Here is a 16,127-nt window from a genome sequence, read left to right on the forward strand (position 1 = left end):
AGCACACACTGCACACACACACATACACAGTGCGCACACACACATACACAAACACACACACAGCACACACACGCACATAGTGCATACACACACACACGCACACAGTGCACACACACATACACAAACACACACAAACAGCGCAGACACACAGCGCGCTCACACATATACAAACATACACACATAAACACACTGGAGTGGTCACTGCTGGACACTAAATTCTAGTCATCAGACCAGAAGCATTGCAACACATGTGTAAAGATATCATCACCACCGCACCACACATGAGGTGATGTCATCGCTGGCCTCCCATCCATAAGCCCACAACTACAAAGCAATAAGCAGCCAACAAAGTACCAAGAGGAAGGAGCACAGATCGTGAGGCAAGGTGGGCAATGTGAGCCACAGGTAACATCCTGCAGCATTGCTAGTGACGCCAAAATAACAATACTGGGTGTAATGGCATCTGGTACCGGACAGCAGATAGAGCAGCCAGAAAAACAAACTGTCTGGTGCAAAATTGGATGAATGACCACCCTAACACACACACACTGAAACACACACGCACAGAAACACACACACACGGATACACACACACACACAAACACACAGATATACACACACCAACACACAGACACACACATAGGTGTACACTGACACAAACACACACACAGATACAAACACACAAACACACAGACACAGAAACACATGCAAACACATACAGATACACACAAACACACATCCAGATATGCACATAAACACACACAAACACAAACACATATACACACAGATAAACATACAGAGATACAAACACAAATACACACACACAGATTACACATGCACAGATAGAGATATGCACACATAGATATATACACACACATACACAGACATAGATGCACACACACATTCATTCACATACGCATACAGAGATACACAAATGCACATACATGCAGATATAGGATACAAATGCACACATAGATACATAAATGCACACATCCACATACATATCCAAATATATACACACAGATACACACAAAACACAGGTACAAACACATCAATACCCACATGCATGCACATAAATACACATCATGTACAGATACAATACACCAATACACAGATACACACATACACAAATATGCTCATACACAGATTGACCCACACACAGACATATAAGTCATAGGCATATGAACATACATGCAGGTACAACACACATACACCAGTGCACACACAGGCAGCAATGTACATGCACAATTACATACAGAAATGGGCAGACACACACGTACATACATACACAAACATGTACACAGACATAAATATATGAAGACGTGCACACATCGGCATGCACACACAATACAAATACACACACACACACACATGGTCCAGCCGCTGGAAAGTCAAGCTTGCCTTGTTAACAGCCTGCAATGATGGAGGGGTGCGTGTGTGTCTGTCTGGCACAGCCTGTTGTCGCCCTGGCCTCTCCCCGGGAACACAGATCCAGCGTGATCTGGGCACTGGGCACATTCATTCAGCAGCTAATAACCGGGCAGGAGGAGCTGCTCCCATTCATAAATCAATGTGCAAAATAATTGCTAATCCGCCGGCTATCGATTAGCGCGCTGCCGCTCATTTTGTGGCCATAGCTGAGAACTAACAAAGTGACAAGGGTAAAGTGTTATTTCTTTCACTGGGAGACAGCTGGCTTGGGAAAAAAATGACTCCAGCAAGCAGTAAATTCTGAATTGACACCTGTCAAGATAATAGCAGCAGTCACAGCTGTCTATCCCTGGTAAATTCATCCCTCTCCCTGTCCACCCATCAGCTTTAACACTCCTTCCTGTACACTCCCGCCTCTCCCCTACAGCCCCTTCCAAAAAAGCACTGGAAATTGCTGCTCCCGCTTTGACACCAACCCTGAATTTGTGTGTGTGTCTGTCTGTGTACGTGTATACATTTATATCTTTGTAACAACTAAAGCCTCCCTCCCCCTCTCTCTCTAGCAATGTATCATTGGAGTGGTTGGGGGGATCTGGAGAGAGGGTGAATTGCAAGGTCTGGGAAGTAATAGAAGTATTTCTTTAAGCTCATATACATTTCACATTCCACCTTATATTTAAAATTTTTAAAAAAATAGACAGCATCAGCTGCAGATTTGAATAGAAATTAGAAAAAAATGCAAAGCCAGATAAAAAGATAAAGATTTGCACCTAATTCCGTTTGCTACACATATTAGGTGTTCGACATTTTATGGAAATGGCCCTCCCCACTGGAATAATCATTTGAAACCAAAAATAAAAAGATCATACATTTGCATCCAGAATCTCGCTCACATGTAATAATGTTTCGATATTAAACTGGGAGTCTCTCAGTGACAGTGTGCCCGCAGGTGCCCACTTGTATAGTTACAAATCCCCCCACTCTCGCAATGCACCCACCAGTAACTCGCCTCCTCCTCAGACGATCACAGGGAAGGGGGGTATTTTCTGAGAGTTATCCAGCCCAGCCAGCCCTCTGTCTCTCCACACAACTATCCGCACGCCACACCCCTCCCAAACCAACCATTACAAGCCACACAGAAACACACAAGCCCGGTTAAGTGCAATGGGTTAAAAGGTCGCTGTAGCGAGGTTGAGGTGAACCCGTCAGGGAGACAGATAGGACCACGACAGAGCTCAGACACTTTGAAGTTTCCCTCGGTTTAACATGGCTTTGATACTCAAGGGCGGAGGGGGTGGGTCACACTTTAAGCTTCATAACAGGGACCTAAGTCTTAAATGTTCTCTGTACTTTCCCTACCTTAATTCTCAACACCTCTCTCCTAATCTTATAAAACACACACGCCCAAAGCACCAACGAGGGCGGGCGGGGGAGGGGAGGACAGGTGGCCAGCAAAAATCTGGGATCGATCAAAGTTACAAAATCATTGCATGAGCCAAAAGTTATAACAATCTGAAATAGACCCAGATGAATATGAGAATACCCATACCCACTGGTGGTCTCAGAATACATTGTACATTCTTTCGAAAGCAATTTCGTTTTGAAAAATATATAAAGACTGCTATTTACACTTGTGAAAAAAATAGTAATTTACGCTCTGCAGAGATTCCTCATTCTTTTAAAATCTGACAGTACATTCCAGCTTTCAAATAACATTCTTATCTTTCTCAATTGTGCTCAAACCAATCAAGCTGTATTTAGCTTTTATGCAGTGGATAAGAGAGAAAGGTACATGCGTTTTTATATAGTGCCTTCCATAACCTCAGGACAGCCCCATAGAACAATACAGCCTTTGAAAAACAGGGCAGCCAATTTATGCACAGCAAGCTCCCACAGACAGCAATGTGATAATAACTGGCTAATCTGATTTCATTGATATTTGAGGGAAAGCTGTTGGCCAGGACGCCAGGGCCAGCTCTTACAACAGTGCCATGGGACCTTTTACATCCACCTGGGAGACCAGAGGAGGTTTTGGTTTAAAAATGCATCCATCGGAGAGGAACTGTTGGCAAACTTCTGACAGCAATCAAATCATGGTAACTCTTTAAGCTACATCTGATCGCAGTGACTCAAATGAGAAATCTGTTGTCACAAATCAGGACTCTGCTCAACTTAAATGGCAAATTTTAATGAAGATGCTCAATTTCCTGGCATGGGGCACCCTCCCTGAATATCACAATAACTGATGTAGGCACACTTTAATTTGCCTATGCTTCCAGGGGACAACCTTTCCCATTCTGTCCAGTTTGACTTAAGTCTACTAGTTGTAATGAAAGGAATATCAGCACTTAATAATTGTCCAATCCAGCATATCCTCTAATTCTATCTTTCACGCTCATTCTATGTTTTTAAAACTCTAATTCTTATAAACTCTCTGATAATTCAGTCTCTCACTATTTTCTGCACTCCTTTCCTTCTCTGCTTTGCCTGTATAGCGCACAAGAAACAATACTTTTCACTGTATCCCAATATATGTTACAATAATAAATCAAATAAAAGATTTCCAAAAATATTAACACATTTTTCAAAACAGAAAAATGTCTGATCAAATGGAAAATGTGTCTTTTCACATTTTTGCAATTTCATAAAAAAAGTCAATTTTGAATACAAAAAGCATATTTGTTACGTAGCAATAAACATGATAAATGAGCCCAGCGAATGTCACTGCTTACATCTGTGTAAAAAAGAACCAACATGGCTTTCCATCTCCTCCCATCTAAATTAATCCGTTGGTACAACACACTGCGGTTACGTGGTCCACGTGAAAAACATTTCACTTAAATCTTTGTGAAGATTTAGGCAATTTGGAGCGAAAAAAATAAGAGACAGACAACGGCATTCCACTAAAAATACTGACTTATTTAAAAACAAGAGGTTTATTCAAAAGGCCTCATGGCTGCATAATAAGCTTTTCTTGCATAAAATCAGAGGGCAACTTTCTCAGACTTTTAATGCTTGAAACCCGAATGACCTCAACATACCTCAACTAGTCATTATTGACTTTGAATTTGATAGTTCATTTATTTATTAGTTTCACAAGAAGGCTTACATTAATACTACAATGAAGTTACTGCGAAAATCTCCTAGTCGCCACATTCTGGCGCCTGTCCGGGTACACTGAGGGAGAATTTAGCATAGCCAATGCACTTAACCAGCACTTCTTTTGGAGTATGGGAGGAAACTGGAGCACCCTGAGGAAATCCACACAGACATGAGGACAACATGCAGACTCTGCACAGTCAGTTAGCCAAGCCAGAAATCGAACCCAAGATCTTGGTACTGTGAGGCCTTGGTGCAGTGCTAACTACTGTGTTGCCCAGATACCCAATGAAAAATACAATATGACCAAATGCCCTCAACACCAGGTACATAGACAGGCATTAGAAAGGATATCCAGGAACCAAGATACAGTATTGCTGAAAATTTACAACATAGAAACACACCATTTGGCTTAGCTGGTCCGTGCCTGTATTTATGCTCCACACAGGTCTCCTCCCACCCTACTTCTCTCATCCTACCAACATATCCTTCTATTTATTTCTGCCTCAATGTTTATCTAACTTCCCTTTAAAAGTATCTATGCTTCTTCACCTTAAGCATCCCATGTGGCAGCAGGTTTCGCATTCTAACGAGTCTTTGAGTAAAGATGTTTCTCCTGTAAAATGAATGATTGGGATTTCAGGGATCCTGGTGCATTTTTTTAATTTAGGTTCTGAATTTGTGACAGAGGTTATCCACCACAAAACAGTCCAGGAAGCAGATTTTAAAGTGACTGAGGGAGAGAAAGAGGAAAAAGGGGAAGGGAAGGTGGAAATAGGATTAAGAAAAAAAGACTGCCCCAAACAGCCAGGCCAAAACTATGGAGGTAGTGACTCCCCAAAAGAAACCCATAATCAATGTTTAAGGAAATTATTAAATTAGGGGATCAGCTTCATGGGAGAGAGACTGAGGTTCTATATGAAAATTTGGTAGGAAATAAGGCTTTTGCAATGTAAAGACAGTTGAAATGTAGGGAAATGCAGCAGAAAAATTGTACATATCAAGCTTCCACAATCAGCAATGAATTCATGATCAGATAATTGGTCGTTTGAGAGATAAATATGGACCAGGACATCGCAGTCGAATGTTCTTAATTCCAAAGCCATGAATTTCAGTTCCCAGTTACCTATCATATGAATGGGCCTCTTTAGTACGTCAAGCTTTCAACTGAGGACTATACAAATGTCACGCTGAAGAGGCGAGGACCTGTCTAGAATTGGGTAATATCGATGGAGAACACCATAACTTACATTCTCCTAACTGAAGAAGGATGTCTAGTGACAAGGGATCAGCAAAGCAGAAAATCAAAAACAAAAATACAAATAACAAATAATAGATCCTAAAATAGTATACATGCCACCAAGAGAGAAAACCCATTTGGACTAAGTCTGAATGGATTTCCGAAGAATAAGTGGCAATAGTGAGCTTGGTTTATGAAGTAAAAACTTGCATTTATATAGCCCCTTTCATGACCTCAGGATATCCCTAAGCACTTTACAGACAGTGAAGTGCTTTGGACATGTTTATTTATTTATTTTTATTAGTGTCACAAGTATGCCTACATTAAAATTGTAATGAAATTACTGTGAAAATCCCCTAGTTGCCACACTCCCATGCCTGTTCAGGTAGGTTGAGGGAGAATTTAGCATGGCACCTAACCAGCATGTCTTTTAGACTGGGAGAAGATAGGACCACATGGAAGAAGCCCATAGAGAGATGGGGAGTGCATGCAGACTCCACAAGCCAGTGACCCAAGCCGGGAATCGAATCCGGTCTCTGGCATTGTGTGGAAGCAGTGCCGCCCCACTCTTGGAATGTAGATACTATCGGAATGCAGAAAATGCAGCATTCAATTAGCGCACAGCAAGCTCCCACAAAAGGCAATGTGATAACAATCAGATAATATGTATTAGTAATGCTTATTGTGGGACTGATAGCGTAATCATGAGTTAAAGGTATTTCCTTTAACACCACCTGTGTTTTATATTCAACTGCCCAAAGGGACAAAAATGTGCTGTTAAAAAATTGCCTCAAATGGTAGAAATGGTGTTTAATTAATGCAGCTCACTATTACTACCCATTCACAACAAAATCTTTAATCATTGAAGTTGATGGCTTGTTACTTGACTGGAGGGGGGTCAAAAATCATCTTTGCTTAGGGAGAGATGGAGGTTAGTAACCAATTTTGTTACAAAGCATTTGAAGTTCAGAATGCTGGAGCATTTCTGCCTGCTCTGTTCAAATTGAGATCACCACAGCATGTTGTTACTGTTAAAGTGGGATCAATTTACCTCTGTATAGTGTTCAATGTTCCAAGACATTTACAAGTATAAGGGAGCTGAATTAGTCCTGATCTAAAAGATGTTTTTCTCAAGCACCCAGCTTGCCACTGGAAAAAATATGATGATGTTTCACTGAGATTTTTAGATGGACCAGCAGGATGTAAGAACCTCCTTCAGAAAACCTAATGCATTCAGGCCGATAATCTGCCCGGCATTCTGAAGTGGAGCTGGTGAGTGATTCCACAATTCCAGCAGTTTGGACTCTCCAGGATTGTGGTTTAAGCTGATACCTGATGTCGGAATAGGAGCAGGCTTTTCAACCCCTATCAGGTAAAAAGATACAAAAGTCTGAGGTTATGCACAAACCGACTCAAGAGCAGCTTCCTCCCTGCTGCCATCAGACTTTTGAATGGACCTACCTCATATTAAGTTGATCTTTCTCTACACCCTCGCTCTACTGTAACACTACATTCTGCACTCTCTCCTTTCCCTCCTTATAAACAGTCTGCTTTGTCTGTGTAGCATGCAAGAAACAATAGTTTTCACTGTATACCAATACATGTGACAATAATAAATCAAATCAAAAATCATTTAGATCTGTATTTTAACTGCATCTACCCACCTTGGTTTACAGTAATCCTAGATAACTTTGCCTAACAAACAAAATCTGTCTCAGTTCTGAAATTTTCAGTCATTCCAACCGTGAGATTTCCACTAACCAACACCTTTGTGTTTAGAAGTGCTTCTTGATGTCGTCACTGAATAGTCTTACTCTAATTTTAACATTGAACAAGTCCCCTTGTTTCGGACTCATCCAACTAAGGAAATACTTTCTCTCCATCAACCTCATCAACTTGCTTAATCATCTTATAAAGCATTAAGTAAAAGAAAAATGGGAATTTGTAATAACAGTTCACTCCATAGTAGCATGCTAGCACTCGCTACTAAATTTAATTTTACCCAAATCTTTTACATCTCTGGTACTTCCACACATCAGCAGCTCAAAATATGTCACCAAATGTTACGTAAGGCAGGCAAACGGCAAAGAACAAAAACATTTATTTCTCCTTCAATCTTTGAAGAGACGGGTCTGTAATGGGTTTCAGATATGATTTAAATCTAATAACGAATTGGAAATGAAATAAAGAATAAAGAGGAGGAACTTCTTTACCCAGAGAGTTGTGAGAATGTGGAACTCACCCTGACTACGGAGTGGTTTAGGAAAATAGCATGGAAGGAAACTGGGTAAAAAATCTGAGGGAGAAAGGAATCGAAGGATATGTTGATGAGGTGGGATAAATTAAGATGGGAGAGATGTCGTAGGGAACATCAACTCAGGCATGGACCAATCGGGTCAAATGCCCTGTTTTTGCATTTTACATTCGAGATAATACGCCAAATGCTTATTTCATAAATCCTATCAAATAAAAAAAATTAAAACAGAAACTACAATAAACATTCAGATCTGAAAGGAACTGGAAACTAGCTAAAATGTTTTGATCTGGCTTTATTGCTCTGTTGGAAACAGAATTACTGAGGTCATTAAGGCAGCATTGTCTCTGTGACATGATTAGTCAGGTAGCGAAGTCCATTTGTCACCTGCACCAGTAGATTGAGTTAATACTGCACTACAGGCAATAGGGACTGTATAATATCAACTTAATCACATCAAACTGACTGCAAACCTGACACCTTACTAAATTTGTCAGCATTAATCATTAAACCTGTCACAAATCCATCAAGTTTACAGATAATTAGAGGCTTGGTAATGAAGCGAGCTAAACATCCCTTACTTTTCCCTCCTTTTCTTAAAAAAGTGATAATTATGAGGCCTCCCGGTTTACGAGGGACACTTCCTCCAATCCTTTAGTTTTCATCAATGCACAGAAGCAATGGGACTATCCCTGGCTAGCCCTCCCCCCCACCCCCCCGCCCCCTTCCCTTTCCATCAGCCTGAACTCTTACTTACATGTATCAGTCGGGCCACATCTACAGAGCCATTTCCTGGCTGCCAAATAATCAATTTTTTTTAGACACTCTTGATATTCTCAGGGAAAGAAAAGTCATCAGTTATGCAAGTTGTAACAGCCAGACAAGCCAAGAGACAGCCTAATGAACCCATATTTCATCCATAAAATGTGCTTAAAATGCCACTATAAAAGATATTTTACCATCTTTTTAGCTAATTTTCTCCCCGTTTAAACAGCAGATGACTCAGTCATCAACTCTTCATTGCTATTACAAACCTGCATTTTGATTAAGTATGCCAAATGTCATGTATGGGAAAGAATGGGAACGCTAAAGCCTGCCAACTTTTGATTGGCCATTAAAACCAATGATGTATATGCCTGTCAAAAGAGAGACAATTAAATCAATATTGGAAAAAGTCGCCTTGATGGCTTGTTTCTGTGTAAGAGCTGTCAGAACGAATTACCATGCACCATCACGTTTGTGTCAGTCGCTCAGCCCCCTTATAAAAATATTTGTTGTTTAAAGTTGCTGATATCCTGTTTCCCCTGGACTTAAATGGAAGCCTGCAATGTCATCCTCACTGACCCTCCTGCACTCATCATTTTCTTTGCAACAGAGGAATGAGATGTGATTTGTAAAGCATGGACATTCTCTCGGTATATTTTATAGCAAGCCAGCTTCCAAAGTTTCCTTGCCTTTTTTTAACCAAAAAAAGTAACAATTCAGGTTAAGCCCACATTTTTTTTTCTACTAAGGCAGACGAAGCAGGGGTTTTTTTTTGGGGGGGGGAGATGCTCACAAGTTGGGAGGATTGGGAAGGAGGGGGGTGGGGAATAAACTTTGGGACAAAAAAAGATCCGAAAAGTGACCTGACTCGCGGAGTGTAACGCCAGGCACATGTGGGTTGCCATGGTGAGTGATTTATTGATCTTTATCAGGAATGAATGGATCAAAGGCTGCCGAGATGACAGAGGATCTATCATATATCAAATCCAGGGTGGCGATGGTCTATTAGGAAGGAAAAGAGAGGGGGGAGAGAGAGAGACAAAAAAACTAGACCCTGTTAACCAAAAACAATTCTTTCAGAAAGGATGTTTTTAAAAAAAATGTTCCATTGATTTCTTTTCTAGAAACGTTCAAGAGGTTACCTATCCCTCAGAGAGTCAGCACTGCTGTGGAAAGGATGGGTAATCTTCCAAAATGCATCTACAGAGTCTGTACGACACATGCCCTCACATCCTGATAGCAGAGGGCGGGGGGGGGGTGGTTATACACCTTATTATTTTTACAAAACATCTCCAGTATCATCAATCGCAACAACCCCGCTCCAGAAGCTAAATTCTGCCCCTTGACATGCATTCCAAAATCATCACACGGCTGGACTTGTGAATGCTCACATTTATAGTTTAAATAAAATCAAGACTTCTCGCAAAGGGGTGGTGGGGGGGAATGCAGATGGAAAATGGGGCAAGGGCAGGGGGTTCGAAATGCAATTAAATGCGATCAAATCCGCGCCGCAGCGAGGGGAAAAAAACATGACGGTGACAGCATTTGATAGACACCTGACAAACAACGCCATTCACATCGACAGAAGGAATGGCCAAAATACTGAAAGCAAAATCCTTCCTGAACCAGTACAGCACACAGAGATAAAACCCACTCGACAACGGGGGAATGAGAAATTGGTTTGTTAAATAAAAGGGAGTTATAGTGAGAAGGGGTGGGGGGGGGGGGTTGGGATATATCATACACCTACACCCACCTACCCCCCCCCTCCGCCTCCAAAAAATAAAGCCCAAATCCATCTCGATGCATGGCTATGTATCCTCCACCTGCTAGCTGGCTTCCAGGAGAAATAACGTGAAAGTGCATCCTTGCGCCTCTGTACATCTTACCTGCTGAGCGCCTGGGAGCTTGCTGTTTCCTTCTCGGCATCCTTCCCCCTCCACTCGCTTCTGCTGCCGGCCAGGACTTTCCGGAGTTTGGACTTTAATTCTCGGTGTTTTCATACAGCCCACGCAGCGAGGCAGGAAGCGAAAGTGTAGCAATGGATTCTATTTTCTTCAACTATGTGTGGGTTTTGTTGTTTGATTTTTTTCGGGGGGGTGGTGGGGGGAAGGAGGGAGGGAGGGGGGGAAAAGAGTTAAAGCTATTCGAGGGGGTAAGGTGGGGAGGTTTGTGTTTCTCTCTCTCTCTCTCTGTTGAAGATTAGTGATGGGGAGATGTCAGTAAAGCTCCGCAAAAGCTCTCTCAGCCACCGGAGATGTCAGGGGAGACTGAGACGGATTCAGTCACTCCTCATATGCATAAGATAGACAGACACATACACACACACACACTCCAGTTACTTTGTACCACTGCTTGTCTCTGTGTGTGTGCCCACTTTCCACACTTAAATCAATGCGGGGGGAGACAGATAACGCACATCACAGACAGTTGAGTGAGAGAGCAATGAACTAGTTCCCCATCATGGTAATAATTGTTATTTCTGAAGTGGGTGGGGGGGGGGGGAGGGAGAAGGTAGTGGTGGGGTGGGGGGGGCTGTGGGGGGTGGTTGGGAGAGTAAACTCTCGGGGTAGGCTCCGGGGAAATACAGAATATCCACCGAACAAGACAGTCTTAACTGATCCACAGAGCTATCGAGCAGTATTCAATGATGAGTGTGTCCCCACTCCAGAACGTTGCAATGTCCTCCTCTCACTGTCTCGGGAAATGTGACAAGCAGAGAGAGAGAGAGCGGAGCAATGATGGAAAGACAACTCCTGCCCACAATCCAGTATCTCTTTTGCCAGAGTGTCTGCAAAAAAGAGAGAAGTCTTTGGGGTTCTCTCCCCCCCCCCCTCTTGTTTGCTAATGCCAACTCGATTGCATTCTCAAAGCGAAGTCTCCCTCCGCCATAAGTCAGCAGCCAGATATCTGATTGATTTATGATCCTTTTTTTGTCTCTCCTTTTTCCCCCACCTCTTTCAATGTCCTCGCTGCTGTTTTCTCCAAACTCTCAGCACGGCTGCATCTCAAATTTAGCTGAAACCCGAGATACCAGAGCCTTTTTTCCCCCTCTCTCTCTCGGGGGACGTTTGTATTCTTGTAAGCTTTAATGTTCCTCTCTCTCTTTTTGTTCCCCAGTGTTATTGGCGAGGCGGCTTTATCTGGTCTAAGAGAAACTTTTCACCCCAAAGCTGTGGTGAGTTTGTTGTCAGTGGATAGGAGGAGGCTCCGACTGACTGAAGGTCTCTCTCTCTCGTAAAAAGAAAAATTAATTGTCTCTTCTGTTGCTCTTTTGTTTAACTTCCCGTTCCTGTTGCACCGATAATATTGATTTCTGTTTTCACACACACACACATACACACACACACGGTTGGAAGTTGATGCCGGACTCCTGTTTGATTTGTTGCACCTATGAGGAAGTGAATATCTTGTACGGGAAGAGGAGGGTCTGTGTGTGTGTGTGTGTGTGTGTGTGTCTCTCTCTCTCTGTCTTCTGCAATCTTATTCAGTAATAATACTCCATATAATAGTATTTTCAACACCGCCCCCAACTCCCTTTCTGTCTTTGTGTGGAACCTGTCCCCTTAAAACCAGCTACCATCAATACTTCCTTAACAATTATCCCCTTTTTTATACAAAAGGGTGCAGTTGTTCAAATATAAGCTGTCAGCAGCGGGGGGAAAGTCTGCATTAATTGTTGGAGCACTTCCTGAACTTTGTTCTGTTTTTCTCTCCCTGTTGCTCTCTCTCTCTCTCTTCCCCAGTATCTATAGAGTGTCCAGTTTTGCTTTGGCAGGGAGGTTATCCAGCAGGGGACTCCTGGCTTGCTTGCCTGCTGCTTTTCGGCGTGTTTCTCACCGCCCCCTGGTTAACGTGTTCTTGACCCTCGCACCGTCTCGAAGGCCTCTGGATAGAACAGGAGGAAAAAAGTCGCCGCCACTCAAACTTCGCTCTGCCTCCGGAGAGAGAGAGAGGGGGAGGGAGAGAGAGAGAGAGAGAGAAAGGGGGAGGAAGAAGAGGAGGGGGTGAATCTATTGATCCGGAATCGGTAAGTTACTGACCATCGTTAATACCTTTTCTTTCTCTCCCCAAAATGTTGCTCGGCGTCGCTTTGGAAGTGAAACTTCAGTCAGGAAAGGCTTGCTTAGGCGGCTGTATCCCTGTACATGATACAGCAAACAATTTGACTCTCCGGTAGAGATGCCAATAATTCCTCTTGAGTTTCTCTGTTGAACAGGGGAAACAATTGTTGAGGAGGAGGGGGGGGAGGGGGGTTAGAGAATATAGGGCTATATATAAAATCAGACCGATCCCCTTGCGCTTGAGTGTTGGAAGTGAGAATTAATACGTCCAAAACAACTTCAGGTTCCGCCCTAACATCTGTGCAGTTATGCAGCCGTCATGATCCAGCGTCCATCTATCTATCTATCTGTCTGTCTGTCTCCGAGTGCCTGTGCGTCAGCTGTAAGAACGGCTTTACGTGGGTTGTAAATTGACAAAAACATACATTCACGCTGACTGACAGGCTGACTGACTGACTGACTGGGGGCAGTACCTACACACACACAAATGATCCAGTGCTGTATTGCACAACCCCACACACAAACCCTGCCCTTCAGTAACTGGGCAAAGCATATTTTTATTGCAATCAACTGAGTTTCAGCAATGAATAGATTTGCCCATTTTTCTTTCTCTCTTTCTGCCCCCCTCCCCCAATAATAAACTGTAGGGATTCTGTTCTATGAAGGGAATGGCTGGATTTGAATATTATATTGTATAATATCTATCACATTATATGTATCTAAAACAATAAGGAGATTCGGCGACTTTCTATTGTGTCTAAACAGGTTGCAATAAAAAGACAACTCGTAGGATTTGCAACCCCCCCCCCCCCCTTTTCATTACCTCTTCGTAAGAGGTTCAAACTCTTGTATCTCCACTTCTTCACCCGCTGTCATTGCAATTCTGTGGATTATTGTGGCCAGTTGTATTACTAAAGCCTTTCAGTAAGATATAGCCACACTTGTGTGGGCCTAAACGCTCTGACCTGTGTGTATTATATAATGTTTTACGATATGGAGACATAACTAACAATTAAAGCCGCACTTTCATTTGCACTGGGCAACCCGTGTCGGATTAGCGTTAAGGACACTTGCAGAGATGTCCTGCTATTCCACAGCTCCGGGATCAGTTCAGTTTACACCTGCATTATGGTGAAGACACATTTTCCACTCAAATATAGAACAGTGACCTAAACTGTACAGATCCCATTTTATTCATACAATATGAGCGAGCGGGGGTGCTCCCATATGAATTCGCACCTTTCTTACATCCCAGAGCGACCACCTCGCCCGATCTACGCAAGCATTTTAACCCGCGTTCGAACCCCCTCGCCCCTCGAAGTTTCCTTCAACAACACGTTAACGGTGCTTATCGTCAGCGTTTACACATTTGGAGAATTCTTGGAGGGAAAGTAAAGGGGGACGGGGGTGGGGGTGTAGTTGGTGGAAATTTTGCACACAGATGTCTGACTCTCTCATCCGATTGTTTTGAGGTTAAAATTGGATTAGGTCCCTAATGTTTCAATTCCAATCACGACACACGCTCGGATTCGGAATACCTTTCCACTGGCAGACTACTTTGGGAGTGCAGCCTGCGTTCGGATTCTTGGGAAGGATTTGTACAATCTATAATATTAATGTCCCCTTTCATATATCAATCTGTTTCAGAAATTGCACGGTGTCGCACGAAAATGGAATTGTAAATTTGACCTGTGACACTAGGTGTAATGTTTAACAAGCCTTTCCCTGAGCCGTTAACCAGAAATGGTTGGAGAAAAGAGGGCAAGAGTTTAATGTTGTCCGCCTCACGGAGGTATTTACGCCCCCCGCAACCAGTGCACCTTCACCATGAGTTCAATCCTGTTTCCAAATGGCCAGAAATATATTTGCATTTTATCAGTGTATGTCCCACCCCTCCTCCTCCTTACAAAAACCTCCCGGAATTTTTAAAGAAATAAACTTATTTTACAGGTTTGTTTTTAAACAAAAGCAGGCGTTGAAAACACGGGTTCCAAATGTTTTTTTTAGAACTTTTCTTTTACCGGAATCTAACACAATGCAAAACTCTTGGGAACCGTGGGACGAATTGGGGAGCTCCAGTGACTGTATCAGTGGTATGTTATGGTTTCAAAAAGACAGGCGCTGGGGCTGAGGAGGGGGTGGGGGGCCCTACATTTAGACAGGACACGGAATTGGACACATTTGCTGTTCTATAAATATTACTTTCTCAATTACCGCGTTCCTGGAATTGTCGATGCTGCTTTTGCTTCTGAATTTTTAAGTCAACAGTTTCTGTGAGGACATCTGGATTCTTGCTACTCTGTAACCCCCGGAAGAGCTGGAAAGATATATTTTGTGGAGTTGGGGGTATAATGTTGCAAGCAGTGGGACGGTCGCAGGTTAGAAACAGGGTCCGTTTACATTCTTCAGCAGGACCACCCCGCCCCAGCTCCCCCCCCCCAAAAAAAAGCATGTCAGCCAAGTTGTACAGTCACTGTAAGAAACATACATTGTAGTTGAGACACATTTGAAATGGTAGCCGAAAACTGTCGCCTCGTTTATTCCCAGTCGAATTACCCATATCAATTTGTAGCCAGTTTCAATATCAGTCAATAATCCAGGGGGTGTCAGATCTGCGGGGACATTTCCTGTTAAAATATATTGAATTTTTTTTCAGGGAGGTTGATGAAGAGGAATGAAATCATTTAAAATGTGAAAAAAAATGGGGAGGGGTCAAATGGTCATGATTGCTGTATGAGAATTCGGATCGCCTTTTAACTTTGGGATACCTCTCTTCGCTATACACACACACACACACACACACATACTCTCTTTTCCTCTCTCCTCTATTCTTTCTCTCCCTGGATTAAATAAAGGTGATTGACCCATCATGCTTTTACTGCCTTGAACCGTGTTCAAGGAGACACACACACACAAAAAGGCCAGTTAACACGATGGCAGGTTATCAGAGTCAGAGAACGCAAGTTGCCCCTTGCACAGATGGGCAAACTGAGAGAGAGAGAGAGAAGGGGGTTTCTGAACTATCTGTAAACTCTGAATCTCCCCTTTCGAGATGCAATCTCGGGCACCAAGTCGCTCAGTCCTCTTGGTGAGCGATGGTGATTTGCAGATTTAAACATTGCCAAAGCATCGCTTTAAATTCCATCCCACGTGCGTTAAAAACAAAACTGAAACTAATTTTAATTTTGTCATTTTAATGCTTTAAAAAAAACCTTTCATCCAAATCCGATTTTGAAAAAAACTTTTATTCGGTGCAGGCTTTTCCCAGAGATTG

The 16,127-nt window shown here is 42.7% G+C and overlaps 1 protein-coding gene and 1 long non-coding RNA gene across 3 annotated transcripts in view; one reads left to right on the plus strand and one right to left on the minus strand.

Annotated features, from left to right (window-relative positions):
* The window catches only part of tshz1 (teashirt zinc finger homeobox 1), a 247,031-nt gene extending 235,761 nt beyond the window's left edge, over nucleotides 1–11,270 (minus strand). For both annotated transcript variants that reach the window (XM_080193915.1, XM_080193914.1), the window contains exon 1: nucleotides 10,679–11,270. In XM_080193915.1, coding sequence (XP_080050041.1) covers nucleotides 10,679–10,718 — 40 coding nt within the window. In that variant the 5' untranslated portion in view covers nucleotides 10,719–11,270. The remainder of the gene's footprint in view (nucleotides 1–10,678) is intronic.
* A 64-nt stretch (nucleotides 11,271–11,334) lies between these two features.
* Nucleotides 11,335–16,127, plus strand: part of LOC145346532 (uncharacterized) — a 72,677-nt gene continuing 67,884 nt past the window's right edge. Inside the window, exon 1 of the long non-coding RNA XR_013887707.1 lies at nucleotides 11,335–12,819. This is a non-coding gene — a long non-coding RNA (uncharacterized LOC145346532). The remainder of the gene's footprint in view (nucleotides 12,820–16,127) is intronic.

The sequence above is a fragment of the Carcharhinus amblyrhynchos genome, chromosome 8 (genome assembly GCF_965287045.1).
Source record: "Carcharhinus amblyrhynchos chromosome 8, sCarAmb.v2.hapA, whole genome shotgun sequence".
In the NCBI taxonomy this organism is placed as follows: Eukaryota; Metazoa; Chordata; class Chondrichthyes; order Carcharhiniformes; family Carcharhinidae; genus Carcharhinus; species Carcharhinus amblyrhynchos.